Source organism: Capricornis sumatraensis, chromosome 9, assembly GCF_032405125.1.
Source record: "Capricornis sumatraensis isolate serow.1 chromosome 9, serow.2, whole genome shotgun sequence".
NCBI lineage: Eukaryota > Metazoa > Chordata > Mammalia > Artiodactyla > Bovidae > Capricornis > Capricornis sumatraensis.
Window position 1 is genome coordinate 43,073,244 of NC_091077.1, and position 18,398 is coordinate 43,091,641.

General features: G+C 56.8%; 1 protein-coding gene and 1 non-coding gene across 2 annotated transcripts; one reads left to right on the forward strand and one right to left on the reverse strand.

The window, feature by feature from the left end:
• Window positions 1–359: 359 nt before the first annotated feature.
• MED16 (mediator complex subunit 16) lies at window positions 360–15,620 on the reverse strand. Its single transcript, XM_068979964.1, has 16 exons — window positions 15,512–15,620; window positions 14,080–14,257; window positions 13,424–13,531; window positions 13,002–13,171; window positions 11,146–11,577; window positions 10,400–10,505; window positions 8,573–8,728; window positions 8,122–8,333; window positions 7,313–7,519; window positions 6,249–6,459; window positions 5,744–5,877; window positions 5,400–5,592; window positions 4,690–4,906; window positions 3,366–3,449; window positions 2,739–2,879; window positions 360–1,668 (listed from the first exon to the last, which is right to left on the reverse strand). Exons 2-15 carry the CDS (start codon window positions 14,210–14,212, stop codon window positions 2,753–2,755), a joined length of 2,490 nt encoding a protein of 829 aa, XP_068836065.1. The 5' UTR covers window positions 14,213–14,257; window positions 15,512–15,620; the 3' UTR covers window positions 360–1,668; window positions 2,739–2,752.
• Window positions 15,621–15,905: 285 nt separating this feature from the next.
• On the forward strand, window positions 15,906–16,012 carry LOC138086743 (U6 spliceosomal RNA). Its single transcript, XR_011145439.1, has one exon. It is a non-coding gene; the product is annotated as a U6 spliceosomal RNA (small nuclear RNA).
• Window positions 16,013–18,398: the final 2,386 nt, after the last annotated feature.

The following is an 18,398-nucleotide window of genomic DNA, read 5'->3' on the forward strand; positions in this document are numbered from 1 at the left end:
GTGATGCTGAGCCATCCCATCCCCTTCATCTCGCTCAGCTTGTGCGGGTCAGGGTCACACAGGCATGGAAGTGTCCCTGCTCCACCCCCTGGATGACCAGACCCAAGGGGCCAGCCTACAGGTGTTCAGAGGCTCTAGGAGGAGGCCCAGGAGCCAGGCCAGGTTCCACCAGCCTCAGGTCAGCCAGCACCACCTCCCATGCACAGGATGGGTTGGAGCAGGTCCAAGGGGAAGGGACCAGGACTCGTCCTCCAGGGAGCATCCAAGGATGTAAACCCCCACTATTTAACCTTAAAGCAATGAAATATGAATGCAAGAAACACGCTCACTTTTCTAAAACAAGTAGGTGCTTTAAAGACTTTAGAATGACTTGAGAAAGGCAAGTGGCTTAAAAAAATATATGGTCAAATGAGGTAAAAGGCTGAGAAAATATATGCAAGAACCTGGGCCATGTGCCGCTCCACCAGAGAGGCTGCCCATTTCAGGCCCATTTCTCCAAGGGGCTGGGGCACCAGCAGCAGCACAGTTAGGGGTATACCTCACAGGTCCCTGCAGAAAGCACCACTCAGATGGCAAGACATGGACACCCCTAAGTGCTGGGGCCACAGGCAGGTGGGCAGCTGGCCCAGGTAATGGGGCCCCTGGAGTGCTGCCAGTCCCTGAAAGCCTGACACAGCAGGCAGCACGCTGAGCTCCGCAGGACACCTACCCAGCCTGCCCTCCCTCGAGCCTCCAGAAGGAAAACAAGAGAAGCAATTACCGCTTAACAGGCAGGCACTATGCCCAGGCCCTGGGGAGCCACATAATCGGTGAGTGGTTGCTGACGAGGCAGGACCCTTCGGGGCCACAGCCTGAGCTCCCAAAAACCTGGTGGGGGAGGGGAGGAAGGCAGGGAGGCAGAGAGAAAGAAGAGACAGAGACACTCCTGTGTGTAGGAACCAGGCAGTAGAGAGCAGCCTCCACCCACATCCAGCCCACTGCTCCCCCCCAGGACGCCTGCGTCTGGTAGACGGTAGGTGCTCAATAAATGCTGGCCAAGCAGGAAAACAACACACAGAGGCACAGAATCCCGTGGGGGCTGTGGGGAGGTGGCACCTGCTGCCCAGGGGGACGTTTCTGGGGCTTGCCCATGTCAGAGACAGCAGTGACAGGTACAGGTGGGGGACCCAAGGCTGACGCCCGGCTGGTGTCCTTGACAGCAGCCACTGGACGCCTGGCAGGTTCATGTGTCATGTTCTAAAGCACACAGTCCTCAGATCCTGGACCCTCTGAACTGGGACCTAGGGGTCCTTGGGGTCCTGAGGGGTGGCACTTGCCGTGGTTCTGCCTGGGGCAGGCCCCAGGCTATCTCAGTCACCACCTCGCAGGGTGATCACGTGGCTAGGTCCTCCTGCCAGATAAATCAACAGGCTTCAAGGGAGAAAGAGCCTTGATGGCTGGGCTGAGGTGCCAACTTGAGGCTTCAGGCTGTGTCCTCACTGGCCCTGTCGGTTACAGGGGTGCTGGCGCAGCAGACAAGGCCCCTAAAGCATAGTTCCAGGGTGGTGGTGTCTAAGAACACCCAGCGAAGGTCTGGAGCACGTGGCTGCTCTGTCACCAGCAAGGGGACAGCATGGCTTTCCTGTAAGTTCATCAGGAATCCACTGACATTTTGCACAGCAGAGAAAACTATAAATAAAACGAAAGACAACCTACAGAATGGGAGAAAATATTTGGAAACGATGCAACTGACAAGGGTGCAATTTCGAAAGTATACAAACGACTCATATAGCTCAATATCAAAAAACCAACCCAATCAAAAAAACTGGCAGATCTAAATAGACATTTCTCCAAAGAAGACATATGGGTGGCCAACAGATACATGAAAGCATGCTTCACATTGCTAATTATTAAAGAAACGCAAATGAAAACTACAATGAGGATTCACCTCACACCAGTCAGAACGGCCATAGTTAAAAAGTCTGCAAATTCTGGTGAGGGAAAGAAAAGGAAACCTTCCTACATTGTTGGTGGGAATGTAAGTTGGTGCAGCCACTGTGGAGAACACTATGGAGGTTCCTCAGAAAATGAGCAAATATCCAGGCAAAATTATAATTCAAAAAGACACATGCACCTCAGTGTTCACTGCAGCACCATTCACGACTGTCAAGACATGGAAACAACCTACAGCTCTATCACCAGATGAATGGACAGACATGTGGCACATAGATACATAAGCAATATCGCTCAGCCATGAAAGAGTGCCACTTTCTGCAGCAGTGGATGGACCCAGAGATTATCATACTAAGTGAAGTCAGTCAGACGAAAAAGAAAAAAGACAAAAATCACTTGATATCACTTACCTGTCAAATCTAAAATATGACACAAATGAACTTATTTACAAAACAGAAACCAACTCAAACAAAGAATGCCAATTTATGGTACCAAAGGGGAAAGAGGGGAGGGATAAATTGGGAGTGTGGGATGAGCAGACACACACTGCTACATATGAGCAAGATGAACAACAAGGTCCTACTGTACAGCACAGGGAACCATATCCAATATGCTGTCATAAGCCACAATGGACAAGGTATGAAGAAGAACATGTGTGTATACATATGACTCAATCACTGTGACATATGCCAGAAACAACACTGTAATCCTTACTATAATAACTTAAAAAAAATTATCCAACTAATAATTAAAGACCATAACAAGTGAAAAAAAGAGAAAAGAAAAGAAAAAAAGAATGCACTTACAGGCTGAGATGTAATCAGGGGTAGCTGAGGGGCATGCGCCACCAGAGCCCCCCACACAGGCAGTTCTTGATCCAGCGCTGCTCCCACTGCTTGACGGCGGTGGTCTTGTTGGGCGACTTGAGCATGGTGACGCAGCCGCACCTGCAGATAGAGCAAGCAGGTGGATGGGATGCTAGGCCGGCTGGCTGTAGCCACAGGGCCTGGCACATGCTACTGCACCTCAGGAATGGTGTTCCCTGCACCCCTACACCCCACACAGTGAGCTAATTCCTCCATATCCTTCTGTCTCCACTCAATACCACCCCTCACTTCCCTGAGTAGACAGAGGCTTGGCCAAGCCTAGTGGTGTGGCCCTGGGGTCATCTGGCAGCAAGCAGGGCCACATGTGCATGAGTAGCGCGGAGCGGCCACGCCTCCATCTCTGCCCTTGTCAGGCCACTGGGAGCTCCAAGAGGGCAGGCTTGGGCCAGCCGCTCGCCGCTACCCCTCACCTCGGCCCCACCCTTTATCAAGACCGCCAGGGATACCCGCTCAGGAGCCCCAGACAGACACAATCCTGGGACCCTGGCTCATAGGCTGGGAAGCTGCCAGTGGTGGAGTGGAACAGCATCTCCTGCAGCTGCTCACCTGGTACACGCCTTGCAAGCCTCTGTGGGGTAGGCGCCCAGGTGCAGCCTCCGCAGGTGGTCCATCTTGGGCTGGCCTGGCACCCTGATGGAGAGGAGCAGGGGAAGGCTCGGGGGTGTGCACATGCACATATGCATGCGTGCACTGGCGCACACATGCACACGCAGACACAAGCGCATGCGCACATACAGCTGTATGGGTCAGTCTCCTAGAGGCAAAGCGTGTGTGAGAACAGGGAGAATCCAGGAGCCGGACTCCTACACACCCTCCGCCCACAGGCCCCTGCTGAGGGTGGCACCTAGAGCAGAGTGGGGCGAACCCATCAGGATTCCTGAGGCTGGGCACTCGTATCACCCAAGTTTGAAAACTTCCGAGAGTGTGAAAGCCCTTTGGCCACCAGCCACCTCTCTGTGTAAAGTGTTTCCTGAAACTCGAGCACAAACCACAGTGTGTGATTCATCAGGACGTTCCTCCCACGGCTTTAGAGATGAAAAAGAAAATCCGGAAGTGGAGGAGGAAGGCCCAGAGTCTTCCCGGCGGTGAGGGGGGCTGTGGGGATGCTAAGGCCCCTCCCCAGTAGAGGACCATGTGAGAATCCATCCCACACCTTGAATGGGAGGCGGCCTGTGGGGTCCTAGGTTCACCTTCTGGCCTGGTGTCTATCTCTGGACTGCACCTCGGAGATTGAGTTTACCTGCTTGTAAAGTGGGGACAAACCCCCACCCAGGGTGCTGCTCCCTCAGCAGGCCTGGGCTTTCTGGACTCCACACATCCAAAGAATGGCCCCCGAGGTCACTTCCAGCCAAGTCTGCCTAAGAGTGTTCTGCTTTCTGGGCTCTTGGGACCTGCCAGGCACTCTGGGCTGCAGTGCGATATATGGTGGGGGTCGGGGGGGGGGGGTGTGTGTGAACCTGAGCTCCAGAGGGGCTGGCTGGAGCCGGAGTAACCAAGGTTGGCCACATGGGCCCTCCACATGGACCATGACAGGCCAGGGGGGAGATGACATCACCCAGACAAGCAAGGACACAAATCTGTACAAGACAATGACCTGTACACTATAGTACAATATAGTGCCTGGATGGAGGGAAGTGACAGGGCAGGGGAGGTGGGGGAGGAGGGGAGGAGTCTGGGGGCAAGGAGGAATCTCAGGGGCAAGGGAGGGGAGGAATATCGGGGGTAGCACTCAGGTGAGGCTAGAAGGAAGCAGCAGGCACAGCATAGGCAGAGGCCCTGAGACAGACATGTGACGGGGGATGTCAGGCAGGGGAGACCCTTCTGGAAGAAAGGGTATACAGGGCCCTGAGTCAGAGGTGGGTGTGCATACCTGATGAGGCCATCCAGCTGCAGGCTGCTGGAGCCACCAGGAAGAGCAGGGGCTTTGCCAAAGTGCAGGCGCAGGGGCTGCTTGGGCTGTAGGCGGCTGACCAGTCCATCACTCACAGGCAGCCAGTCCAGGCTGGGGATGAGCAGCTGACTGGGCAGTAGGCAGCACTCATCCACCAGCGCCTCGTCTGGCTCACTTGTGGGACCCTCGTCACGACCTGTGGGGGGAGCAGGGGACGCAGGACATCATACTTAGCGGCCATGCCCACAGCACTGCCCACCAGGAGGCATCATGGCTTCCTCCAGGCTCACAGAGCGCCAGGTGCAGGCTCCAGCCCTGCCTTGACTTCTTGAAGAGCCTGGGAAGCTCCTTCCCCTTCTCGGGCCCGGTCCTCTCCTCTGTAAAATGGGGACCCATTTATTCATTTAAAAAATGTGCAGCGAGTACTGGGTGCCCTTCTTGGCATCAGGGAAGTAACAATGACAGAGCCTGGTCCCAGAAACACATTACACAGGACAAGCAGAAGCCTAAGAGTGGCTGATGTTTACTGAGCACCCACGCTGTGCCTGGATCTGTGCTAGGTGCTGGGGAAATAGTAGGGGGGCCACAACAGAGCAAATTTGACCTACGGGAGATTACATTATGGAGGAGGACTCAGCCAGGGCTTGGATTTTGGCGGGGAAATGAGAGAAGAGGAGCAGGTGTCTTACAGCAGATCCAGAGCTTGGTGAGCAGGCGAAAGAGCAGGGACATGCTGTCCTGAGTGTCTGAGGTAGCCGTGTACACAGGCAGGCAGCTGGGCTTCAGCAGGCCCCAGATACGGATGACAACCATCAGCTCTCGCAGCATGCCCAGCGATGTGCCATCCCGCAGGAAGCTGTGGCCTGGTCGCAGCGGGGAGCCCTATGGGGAAGAAGGTTCTGGTTGTGCACTTTGTGTTTGAACATTCCAGGACCTCTGAGTTGGCATCAGATGGCCTTTGGGGAGGGGTGGGGGCAAGGAGGTGGGGCTTCTGGGAGGAGCTAAGCTGGAGGAGGTGGGGCAGAGGGCACACCTGGTTGGGCAGACTGGCCAGCAGGTAGAGCACAAAGTCGCCCACCCACTGCAGGAGCTGCTGCAGTGCCTGGAGCGTGTTCATGTCCAGAACGAACTCCTCCGTCTTGAGGTTGATCATGACCTTGTCAATGTCTAGGAGGGGACAGGCAGTCAAGGAAGGCTGGGACCTCACACAGGGGACCCCTGGAGGGCAGGGCTGGAGGGAGAAGTTCCGGGTACCCACCACAGGGCTTCAGGACAACCCAACGCCCCTTGGACCCCGTGTAGGACAGCCTGGAGTTCCGGCCGGCCTCCAGGCGCCCACACATACAGTGCCCCTAGGGATGCCGCCCAAGCTGCCTCATCTTTGTTCCCGGTAACACCCACCATGTGTCCCCACGGGCAGTGGTGGGGGGAGGGGGGCACATGCGAGACACCTGAGGGATCCTCCCTGGCAGAGAGCGAGGGCACTTGGAGGGTGGGGGCGGGACCCAGGGTGGCCTGCAGGATGGAGCTGGACCCACCGACGTCTGTGATCTTGGCACAGATTTCAGTCAGCCGGTCACCAGGACTTTTGTCAGGTGTGTTGAGCACGTGAGGGCGCAGCAGCGACTTCAGCGTGGAGCTGATGGCGATGAGGAAAAGCTTTGCGTGGTAGTCGCACACACGAGTCACCGTGCAGGGCGACAGCTTGCACAGCGAGGCCTTCATGGCCAGGATCCGGGTGGACAGGACCTGGGTGGCCAGGATGTGAGCAATTCGGGCTCGCGCCTTGCGGGGGGGCCAGAGCAAGGCACTGGGCCCAAAGGGCAAGGGGCTAAATCTCTGGGCTTTGCCCTCCTTCCGGGCCTTGCCCTCCTTCTGGCAGAATCCTCCTTCTTGCCCACCTTCCCTCACAGGACAGCAGGGTTTCAACCTGTGAGTGGGTCTGCCCCAGCGGCCAAATGGCCGTGTCTGGGATCCCTAACGATTTGGGGGTGCCTGGCATGAAGTGGGTGGGGGCGGGGATGCTGCTCTACCCCACCTTATTCCTCGACCCTGATGTCTCCTGGGATGCCACGACTGAATGACTGATAGCATCAACGTGCGCGCATACAGCTAGCAGAGCACTGAGTGGTTGGACCCTAGCGGCGTCCCCGGCTCTGAAGCCAGCTCTCTCCTGTGCAGTTCATGCTGGCAGCACCCTCTCACATCTGAGCTCTCTCAGGTCTGAGCCCGCACGTCTGAGCCCTCGCACATCTGAGTGGGCTGCTAAAAACCACACGACCTCTCCTTTCTGTTTCCTCCTCGTGTTGGATACTGGGGCACAGAGGACAATTCCGGATTCCTAGCAGTGCTGACCTCAGGGAGGCTCTAGGTTTGTAGTTACGCCCGGTTGCATCTGGGGGATCATTTCTTCCTGCCCCTCCCATCTTTAAAACTCGAGGTCACTGTTCTTATCGCAGGGGCAAAGGCCTCCACTGACACGCAGAGGCAGGTGCAGCCAGGCCTGCAACCGCACCCTCCTGGGCTGAGAAGGCAGGGAGGACGGCTGCCTGACCCACAGGGAAGAAGAGGGCCCCTGGGGAGGGAGGGGATGGGCCAGCACCTGCTGTAGCTCAGCCTTTTGGCGCGTGTACTCCTCGTGCAGCTTCTCCACCAGGCTCTGCACCATGCCGGGCTGCACGTGCAGCAGGATGTCCCACCAGTCATAGCCAGTCACCATGCAGTACTCCAGCAGGAAGAGCAGGTGCCGCAGGGCCAACCCCACATCCAGTGAGTGGCCCATGGACGGCGAGATGCGCAACATGCTCAGCTATGGGGAGAGGGTGGGGCATGAGGGGATGGGAGTCTGAGCACCAGGGACAGGGTAGGCTCAGCCCATGTGGGGTCCTGGCCTGCCTGATCTCCTGTCACATGGGAGAGCTACAGAGCCACAGCCTGGCCAGGTGGCATGAACAGAGCCCTTTCCTCCACTTGGGGGCCACATGGTCCCCCCCAACAGGCCAAACCCATCCCTACCCAGCCCAGCCCAGATGCCGAGAGTAGGGCCAAGTAGGTACACTGCCCAGTAGCGATTTCCTGGGGAGTAGGGGGCACATGCATGTGTGAGCAAGTGTGTAAACACATGTAGATGTGTGTAAGCAAGTGTGAGAGTGGATGTGAGAGGCACCTGTCCTCCTGCCAGGCCACGGATGGGTTCCTCTGAGAGGCAAGAAGCCAACACAGGGCACCTGGCGCGCATGCAGGGGAAGGGTGGGGGACGTGCCAGAACCCCACACATGAGGAGAAGCCACCCGAAGCCACCTCCTGCGCAACGCCCGCAGGCCACAGGCCTCACCCTAAAACAATGACTGCACCCCACAGACAGAGGCACAGGGCTCCCCTCACTCTTGGCACCCCCAGCACAGCACTGACCCTGCCATGGTTGTCAATGCCCACGAGGGCCAGGGAGGTCCAGGAGAGTTGCATGGCCTTGAAGTGCACAGTGGGGCCTGTGGTCCGGGGGCGCTTGAGAGCTGGCTCGTCCACGGGGCGTGGGGCGGCAGAGCTATAGAAGATGGCCATGGTCTGCAGCGAGAGCCGGTGCACGATGTGGACACTGCCGTCGTGGAAGGCCAGGGCCAGCCCTGGGGGCACATGCAGGTCAAGCGGCCGAGCCCAGCCTTGGACAATGGGAAGTGGCTGAACCGTGCCCAGCTTATTGGCAACCTCATAGCCTTTCCAGCTCACTGGATATCAAGAGCAGTGTTCTCATCCCCACTGGGACTGATGTGAGGCTGGGGCAGGTTCCCACGACCCTGAGACTGGAGGCCAAAGCCACAATGCACCCCTCCCTCTGACCCCCAGGAACCCTGAGACACTGTACCGAGGCCGGGGTAGAACTGGGTGTCACTGGCCACCTTCAGGTCAGTGTTGGTGAGTGAGATGGGCAGCTTGGGCAGTGCCACAGCAGACACACGGTCCAGGTCATTGGTGGCCGACAGAATCCGCCATTTGAGAATTGTGGGCTGTTTGTCACCAACTGAAAGGGGATGTGGGAGACAAGGGGCAACAAAATGAAGATGAGACTGAAACGCAACAAGGGTGGACTGGACCCAGCGCCCTTCCCCTCGTGGGGCCCCCAGCCAACTCATAGGAGCAGGGAAGGGGGGCGAGGGTCCCCCACAGGGCCCGGTCCTGGGCCTTCATAGCGACGGGAGGAGGTGTCTGCCTGGGCAAGAGGCTGTCAGCTGGCAGGGATGGCCACCTTGTCCCCTCAAAAGAGGCAACATGCTGAGAAGGGGAACCCATCCCAGACCATGCTGCCACACAAACTCCACAATTCTGTGGACTTGGCTGGTCTGCGCGGGGTTCTCTGTCCCTGTGGTCCGAGAGATCCTGGGTGGACCCCAGCTTCCTCAGGAGGTGGACAGACAGGCCCCTCCTGGCACCCACAACCTCAGTGCCACAAAGGAGCCCACCAGCAAGAGGCAGGGTGGTTCCCATCCATCTGGGCTTGGTCCCTGCGTGCTATGGGCAGAGGTGCCCAGACACCAAGGTGACTCCAAGACAAGCCCAGGCACCCAGCCAGCGGCCAGCACTCCAGCTGCCTTGGGGGGCCGGCAGACTCAGGGAAGCAGGCTGGAGCAGTGAGGTGGCCCAACCCAGAGTGTCTAGCTGTGTTTCTGAAACAGAGTTTGAGGCTGGCTGTGATAACACGCCTCTGCGCCCACCTGTCCTGAGAACTCTTTCCCAGACGTCTCAGCAAGAGGGGTCTCCTGGAAAACATCATCCCACAAGGAGACGGAGGCCCAGAGAGAGGCAGCACTGAGCAGAGCTGCCATGGTGACAGCCAAGGCGATACCCAGAGAGGGAGCACATTCAGGCCAGGCCGGCACCAGCCACCCACACTGGCTTCCTGACAGGCTTGGCCGTTTCTAGGTCACATAGGAGAGTGGCCGCTGTCAGAGGCTGAACAGCTTGCCTGAGTCTACCTGGACCCACTGTCCACTCAAGTCAGGCCACCCCCTCTACTGTAGGCTGGACAGTAGCTGGTAGAGTGAGGCCCGAGGGAGACCAGTGTGGGCAAACGTGAGGAGGAAGGGGCAGGAGAGGCAGGTCTGAGAGCCCACAGGGCCACGAGGCTGGGACAAGGGGTGGGGGTGGGGGGCCGCAGGTGAACTCAGCAGAGACCCTTCAGCACCTGGATGCCTGCCTTGGGAAGAGGCTCCACCAGGACGGGAGGCCCTTCTGCATGAAGTCTGGTCCTACTGTAACAAGGTCCCAGGGTGGGACTGCAGGGCAGGTGGGGAGCTGGGCCAGCCTGGGACTGGGAAGGGCCAGGACCCCACTCAGGAGGTGCAGCCCGACCACCCTCACACAATTCGTCCTGGGCTGTGCTGAGCAGCGTATGTAACCCACCTGAGGGCAGATGGACCTCAGGGGCCTCTTGACTCAGGCCAATCACTCCAGGGCCAGGAGCACTACTGCAGGGGGAACGCCCCTGGGCTGTGTGGCCGCGGTTCACCCCCGGCATCTCAGCCACATGGGTATCAGCAAGCGGGCCCCTCTGGCAGGGACACGGGGCTCCGCATGGGTTCAAGGTCAGAGAGGGAGGGAGAGGTAGGCATGTTCTAGCAAACTCAGGCCGTCACCACGCCGCCTCACTGCACCCAGGGTAGTCTGAGTGTGCCTGGCCACTTGAGCGACTCACCAGCCGGAGAGAGCTGCTGGAAGATATTGTTCACAGGAAGCCCCTCCTTGCGCAGCGACCAACACTCCACCACACTGCTCGTCTGGCTGGATGCACACAGCAGTACCTAGGGGTGGGTGCGTGGTGAGGGGCTTAGAACAGCCCATGGCCTCTGCGGGGTTCTGGCTCGTCTTAGGGCTCACATGCCACTGTGGGCACAACCCAGGCCTGCCTGGCCTGCGTCTGCATCTGCCCACCCACTGTCCTCACTCCCGTGGGGAGTGCTGTGCTGTGCTGGGGGTGGTCATCCATGGTGCCCCAGCAGGAAGCAAAGGTACTAGGGAAACACATCAGGGACTGGTGAAGCTAGGGCTGGTCAGCACAAGGCTATGAGGGTCCTCAGGGAACCTGGTGCAGGTAGCTCAACATTGCCTCCAGAGACTCCCCTGTCCTGGTCCTGGGACCTGTGGATACATCACCTTATGGAGCAGAGGGGACTTGGCAGGAAGGATTAAGCTAAGGCCCCTGAGATAGGGATGACCCTGGATTCCCCAGGGGGCCCAGTGTCATCACAGGGTCCTTATAAGAGGGAGGCGGAGGGTCAGAGGCAGAGAGACAGGAGATTTGCACTGTTGGCTGTGAAGATGGAGGGAGGGGCCGCGAGCCAGAGATGCGGTGCCTCTAGAAGCTGGAAAAGGCAGGAGCCCCTGGAGGGAGCAGCCCCGCCCAGGCGTGGGTTTAGCCTCGAAGTGGTGGGGCGGGCTCACTTGCTCTGACATGTCGCGGGCCAAGAACTTGAGGTGGGTGATGGCGGGCAGCCGGTCGCGGCGGCTGAGGTCGGTGGTGCAGCGCATGAAGAGCGAGGGCAGGAGCTCGGTGTCGATGCGGCACTTCTCGTTGACCACGCTCACGCACACCTTGTACAGCTGCACTGGTGACGCGCTGCTGCCATCTGCTGTGGCCACCACGATGTTGCCACCACCTGTGAAGGCGATGTCGGCCAGAGCCACACGGCCGCGCAGCCGGCACAGGCTCTCAGTCGAGGTGAGCACCTGCCCGCTGGGCTTGAGCAGGGACACAGTGACCAGGCCGCTGACCGTGACAGCGATCCAGCCCTCCATGGGCTTGCCCCCAAACAGTGTGAGCGATGGCGAGAACTTGACGCGGGAGAACTTTTCCCCGAAGCTGGAGGCACCAGACTGTAAGGGAGGGGAGGGGTCAGCTGCAGGGGGTGGGGGGGCGCCTAGTTCATGTTCGGCCTTTAGGGGTCTACCTTCGTGGCCCGAGGACCCCTCCTGGGAACCGCACCCTCAGGAACACAGAGGAACCAGATGGCAGAAGCCTCAAGAGACCAAGCCTGAAGTCAGATTCGGCTTCAGCCACTGAGTGCTGGGTGACACAGGCCTCTCTGACCCTCAGTGTCCTTGTCTGTATGTCCAAGAACATGATAAGGTCACAGCTAGACACACAAGGGACAGCAGTCAGCCGTGTTTTCTTTAGGGCCAGACAGACATCCAGTGTTCTCAGGTGCTCAGTTCAGCCACTCCAGGCTCCTTGCGTGGGTAGTGTGGGAGCATGGCCTGAGCCACTGCACAGAGCAAGCTGGGCACCAGGTAAGTGGCTGCAGGACTCAGATATGCCCCCTGCAGGCAGTGCTGGGAAGCACAGCTGCCACTGCTCCTTCATCTTTTTGCCCCTGGGCCCCCAGCCACTGCCGCACTGGCCTCTGCCCCAGCTTTGCCTTTCCCAGCATCCCCGGAGGCAGACCCTAGGGAGGCCTGCAAGCCTGACTCCTTCTCATCAGCACAAAGCATCTGTCACTGAAACAGCACGAGCTGGAGACTGCACAGAGTTCCTCTGAGTAGTGGGAGACTCTTTGCCCCTCTGGGGATGAGGAGCAGACTCACTAGGCTCACCCAGGCACCCCCAGGCTCATGGGACTAAATATCCATGGAGGGCAGGGCTGACTACAGCTCCAGCTGAGTTTCCCAGCTGGACGTGTAGGTGAAAGCAGTGTTGAAAAGAAAGAAGCAAAAGCCCCTAAATGAGCCCCAAGGGGAGATGCTGAAAGTCTGAAAAAGAAACCTCCCACAGAAAAAACGGTCCAGATGGTTAGGCAGTAAGCCTTGCAATGAGTCACTCCCTAGGGGAGAAGGGACAGGAGGCAGACACAGGGAAGGGATAGAAAGAAAGGTCATTTCCCACAGCATCATTCCAGGGGGCCCTCCTGGCTTGGGAGTGGAGCTGACCAAGCCACGTGAGCTCTTGCTGCTGCCATAGGCCTCACCCAGGCATGGCCCCGACCAAGCTCCCCTTGCTTTCTCATACTGAACCCTGGCCCAGCCCCTGGCCCCACTTGACAATGAGGAGAGTGACGGCTGAGATATGACTCGGGGACTGAACTCAGCACCCTGACCCAGGAGGCTCCCCTCTCAGGGAGACACTGGGCTGAACCGTGGGGTACAGACAGGAACCAAGGGCTGTCACCACATCAAACCACGTGGGAGATGCTAGCAACACAGATGCTGACAACTGGGTGGCAGGTGTGACAACCTGGCACCATTAGAGGAGGAGCCAAGCCCTCCTTGGGCTTGAGGCCTGCTCCCCCAGGCAGGACACCCACCTTTTCCACATGCAGGGCCAGTTTCACGCCGTTGTGCAGCCAGGACAAGGCCACGATGGGGTCCCCTTCCACCACGCTGCCCACGGGGCTCTCCCAGCTGTTGGCCAGGTGGTCAGCCATGCTCCAGCACTTGATCTGCCCATCGGCATCAGCTGACAGCAGACGAGAGCCTGAGGGGAAGGTGGGAGATTGGGCAAATCTGCGTCACAAGCCCCATCCCCGCAGTCCATCAGGGTGGGGGGGCCGGAATGCGGAAGTCGTAGAGCAAGGGACCAGCACAGGTGAGTTCAGAAACAGGGGCGAGAAGAGCAGAAGCCTCAAAGGCATAGGTCAGGGTTTCAAGTCCCAGCTCTGAGCCTAGGGCTAAGGCCAGGAAGACAGAGCAGGCAGCCCTGGCATTCAGGGTGGAAGGCTGCCCTCACCGGACTGGTCCCACTCCAGGCAGGTGATGGCCTCGCTGTGCTCTGAGCGGATGGAGTGCACGTCCCAGGGATGCTCAGTGTCCAGGATGTGGATCATGCGGGTCAGGTCTGCGAGGGACAGTGAGGTCAGTGCGGCAACAATGGCCTGGTGCCCGACCACCCCAGGGGATTGGGCTGTCGAAGCCTATCAGGAAGCGTTAAAGCCAGGCTGCAGGGACTCCAGAAACATGATTTATACACAGGCAGCCCAAGGGGAGACCCATGGCCTTCTGTGAGGTTACAACTGTGCTTTCAAAAATGGACCCAAAACACTAACAGCGGGTGTCTCTCCATGAAAGGTTAGGGTTCTCCTCATCCTAAAGTTTCACATTTTCCTAATTTCCTCTAAGAAGTGCATATTGCTCTGTGGTGGGAAGAATACCTGCCCTGCGGCAGAGTGCACCACAAAGCTGGTGGCAACACGTGCAGCTGGAAAACTCCTGCAGGAGCCTCAGCAAGCCATAAGCGGCCACCGCTCCCTCTCCCCCAGCCCTGCAGACACGGCCATTCCTCAAGATTATCTCTGTGCCCCTCAGCACCCCTGTCTCAGAGGAGGAAACCCCATGGGAGCTGGGGGGAGGGCCCTATGAGGGGGCCTGGGATGGGGGGTGGCACACCCTGGTCATCGCTGCGCAGGTCCGTGGTGAAGGCGATGAGGTTGCGGCAGGACCAGGTGCAGGCAAGGGGACCGGATGGGCAGTGGGTGCTCTTGGGCCATTTCTCCCACTCACAGATGTAAGCCAGGTCCATGGTGCCCAATTGCCAAGGTCACACAGGGAGGATGGTCACCAGCTCCTACAGGAGGGAAGACAGGCTTGTCATCCATCTTCACAGGGTGCCTGCAGGGCCCCGAGTGCGGTGGTGGATGCTGGTTACCACGGGGGACAAAGTGGACTCAACCCCTGCCCTGTGTGTGGCCAGGGAACTGCGTTTTACACAAGCATGGCCAGGGATCAGTCCATGCAGCTGGGAGGAAGAGCATGCCAAGCGGAGAGAACAGCCAGTGCAAAGGCCCAGAGGCTTGACTGAGCCTGGGGTGCTCAAGCAGTGTCCAGGCCTGCAGAGCAGGAACAGAGTGAGTGGGGGCGTGGAGCAAGGTAAGGTTGGGGAGGGGATGAGGCAGGTCTTGCAGGGCCTGGGGGTTTTACCAGGAGGGAGATGGGAGCCCCAAGAAGCCTGTTTCTGTTTCACAGGCCCCTCTGGCTGTCTGAAGGGCACGGCTGGGGAATGGGGTAGAGGTGGCGGCGCTGGTCCAGGTGCACAGTGACGGGGACAGTGAAAGCTGCGACAAGAGGTAGCACCCAGGTCTATTCTTAAGGAGGACACAGGAGAACCAGTGAGGCTGCCTTAGACAGAGGCAGGGAGGCAGGGTGGGGGTTAGGCAGCAACTTGGGGCCTGGCTTCCAGGGGTACAGAAAGGGTCAGTGAAAGCTTCCTCAGCAGGCTCTTTGCACCCAGCCGCGACTAAGGTTATTTCCTTTCACCTTCCCAATCACATTACCCGCTGCTTCTTAAAGCCCCGCCCCGGAACACTGACACCCCGCCCACAAGCCCAACCAGCAGTCATTTTAAGCTCTGCCCCCAAAGCCCTCCGGCCCCGCCCCTACAAAATGTGCCTTCCAGACCCCACTCTCAATTTGTCCCTGGCGTCCCCAGGCCCGGCCTAAACTTCTGTTTTTATTCCAAAGTCTCCAAAACAATCCCAAAGCCCCTCCTCCACACACCTGGCCACCTGGCCACCCAGGACCCGCCCCAACCCACCCGACAGTCCCTAAGCCCCGCCTCAAATGCATCCCAGGCCCTCCCCGGGAGGTACAACCTTAGGCCCTCCCCGATTTTACACCGCCCAACGCAGGGAGCCTCAGGTCACCCCAAATTTCCGCCACGACCCTCAGACCACGCCTAGAGCCCTCAGGGAGCGTACCCAGCACTCTCTGCTCTCCAGGACCGCCCTCTGACTCTACAGGCCCTGCTCTGACCCATAATCCCAGCAGCGTCGGCGCCATCCGGAGGCTGGCCGACTGCCCAAGCCCCCAGCCCCACACTCACTGGACCAGCCTGTACGGCCACCGAGGAGGCTGCCGTCTGCATTCCCTCTAACGCCCCGGCTCCGGCGCCGCCATCTTCCCAGGACCAACGAGTCTCCCGCGCAGCCCGGCTGCTTCCCGGAGACTTCTGGGACCTCAGTGGCTCCGCCCCGCTTCCGGGGTAATTTGCATACAATCGTGCCTTTCCAACAGCCATCTGCGTTATATTTGATGGAAAAAACAAACTTTCTCAATTTAAGTAAATAATCCCCTTAGATTAGGCCATTATTGCACTAATTTAGTAAAAAAAAAAAAAAAAAGGAAAATTGCTGTATTGGTTTTTGATAGAATTCACCCTCAGGGTAAAGTATTTGGTTCAGTCCACTATAAATAGTTTTGGCGTCTGCTGATTGTTCGTGCTCGCTTCGGCAGCACATATACTAAAATTGGAACGATACAGAGAAGATTAGCATGGCCCCTGCGCAAGGATGACACGCAAATTCGTGAAGCGTTCCATATTTTCGCCTTTTATCACGATGTCTAGCCAAGGTGTAACTCGCTTATAAGCAAGGTAACTCAACCCATCAACGGCCGGTAGAATCAGTCTCCATCCTCAACTCCTCCAAAAGCTGTCGGACTCTCCCCAGTTTGGAAGGTCTTTTCCAGAAAGACATGGGATTGATTGCAGGGAAGGCTATGCCAGAGAGCAGGCAACATCTGGGCAAAGGTCTGGGGGCCGGGCTGTCTAGGGACGCGGTGTGTGGAGAATCCACACAGCCAACCAGGAAGCTGGACAGGACGGAGTCCGCGTGGGTCTGGAGGCAGCCTGTGGGCTTGCCCTGGGCCCCACACCCGTGCCCTGAGCCCCAGCCGGTCCTCTCAGTTCAGTTCAGTCGCTCAGTTGTGTCCGACTCTCTGCGACCCTATGGACTGCAACATGTCACACTTCCCTGTCCATCACCAACTCCCTGAGCTTACTCAAACTCATGTTCATCGACTCGGTGATACTATCCAACCATCTCATCTTCTGTTGTCCACTTCTCCTGCCTTCAATCTTTCCGAGAATCAGGGTCCTTTCCAATTAGTCAGTTCTTCGCATCAGGTGGCCAAAGCATTGGAGCTTCAGCTTCAGCATCAGTCCTTCCAATGAATATTCAGGACTGATTTCCTTTAGGATTGACTGATTTGATCTCCATGCAGTCAAAGGGACTCTCAAGGGTCTTCTTCAACACCACAGTTCAAAAGCATCAATTCTTCGGGGCACAGCTTTCTTTATGGTCCAACTCTCACATCTATACTGGAAAAACCCTAGCTTTGACTAGACTGACTTTTGTAGGCAAAATAATGTCTCTGCTTTTTAATACACTGTCTAGGTTGGTCATAGCTTTTTCCCCAAGGTCAAGCTTTTTTTCCGAGTCTTTTAATTTCATGGCTACAGTCACCATCTGCAGTGATTTTGGAGCCCAAGAAAATAAAGCCTGTCACAGTTTCCATTGTTTCCCCATCTATTTGCCATGAGGTGATGGGACCTGGAACAACAGACTGGTTCCAAATAGGAAAAGGAGTATGTCAAGGCTGTATATTGTCACCCTGCTTATTTAACTTCTATGCAGAGTACATCATGAGAAATGCTGGACTGGAAGAAGCACAAGCTGGAATCAAGACTGCCGTGAGAAATATCAATAATCTCAGAAATGCAGATGACACCACCCTTATGGCAGAAAGTGAAGATGAACTGAAAAAAAAAAAAGAAGAAGAAGAAGAAAAAAAGCCTCTTGATGAAAGTGAAAGTGGAGAGTGAAAAAGTTGGCTTAAAGCTCAACATTCAGAAAAAGAAGATCATGGCATCTGGTCCCATCACTTCATGGGAAATAGATGGGGAAACAGTGGAAACAGTGTCAGACTTAATTTTTGGGGGGGGCTCCAAAATCACTGCAGATGGTGACTGCAGCCATGAAATTTAAAGACGCTTACTCCTTGGAAAGAAAGTTATGACCAACCTAGATAGCATATTGAAAAGCAGAGACATTACTTTGCCAACAAAGGTCCGTCTAGTCAAGGCTATGGTTTTTCCAGTGGTCATGTATGGATGTGACAGTTGAACTGTGAAGAAAGCTGAGCGCCGAAGAATTGATGCTTTTGAACTGTGGTGTTGGAGAAGATTCTTGAAAGTCCCTTAGACTGCAAGGAGATCCAACCAGTCCATCCTAAAGGAGATCAGTCCTGGGTGTTCTTTGGAAGGAATGATGCTAAAGCTGAAACTCCAGTACTTTGGCCACCTCATGCAAAGAGTTGACTCATTGGAAAAGACTCTGATGCTGGGAGGGATTGGGGGCAGGAGGAGAAGGGGATGACAGAGGATGAGATGGCTGGATGGCATCACCGACTTGATGGACGTGAGTTTGAGTGAACTCTGGGAGATGGTGATGGACAGGGAGGCCGGGCGTGCTGCGATTTATGGGGTCGCAAAGAGTTGGACACGACTGAGCGACTGAACTGAACTGATGGGACCTGATGCCAAGATCTTAGTTTCTTGAATGTTGAGTTTTAAGCCAGCTTCTTCACTCTCCTCTTTCACTTTCATGAAGAGGTTCTTTAGTTCTTCTTCGCTTTCTGCCCACAAGGGTGTCCTCTGGGAACTGGAAATTCAGTGCCCTTGGCAGGTGGGGAAGCTTCAAGCTGATTATTAGAGTATTAATATTTCTTTCTGTCCTCCTAACAAGCCCTTGGGAGTTCCATTATTTAGTATCTACATGTAAAACTTTTTCAATGCCTGTTAAAATAGAAGACAGCAAACCCAGCATCCACATCTTGGTTTCTAAAACATGCCCCCAGGGATAGGAACCAGGCTCCTTGGCAAACTGGCTGGTTCTAGGTTGAAGCTAGGGCTTCCCTCATAGCTCAGTCAG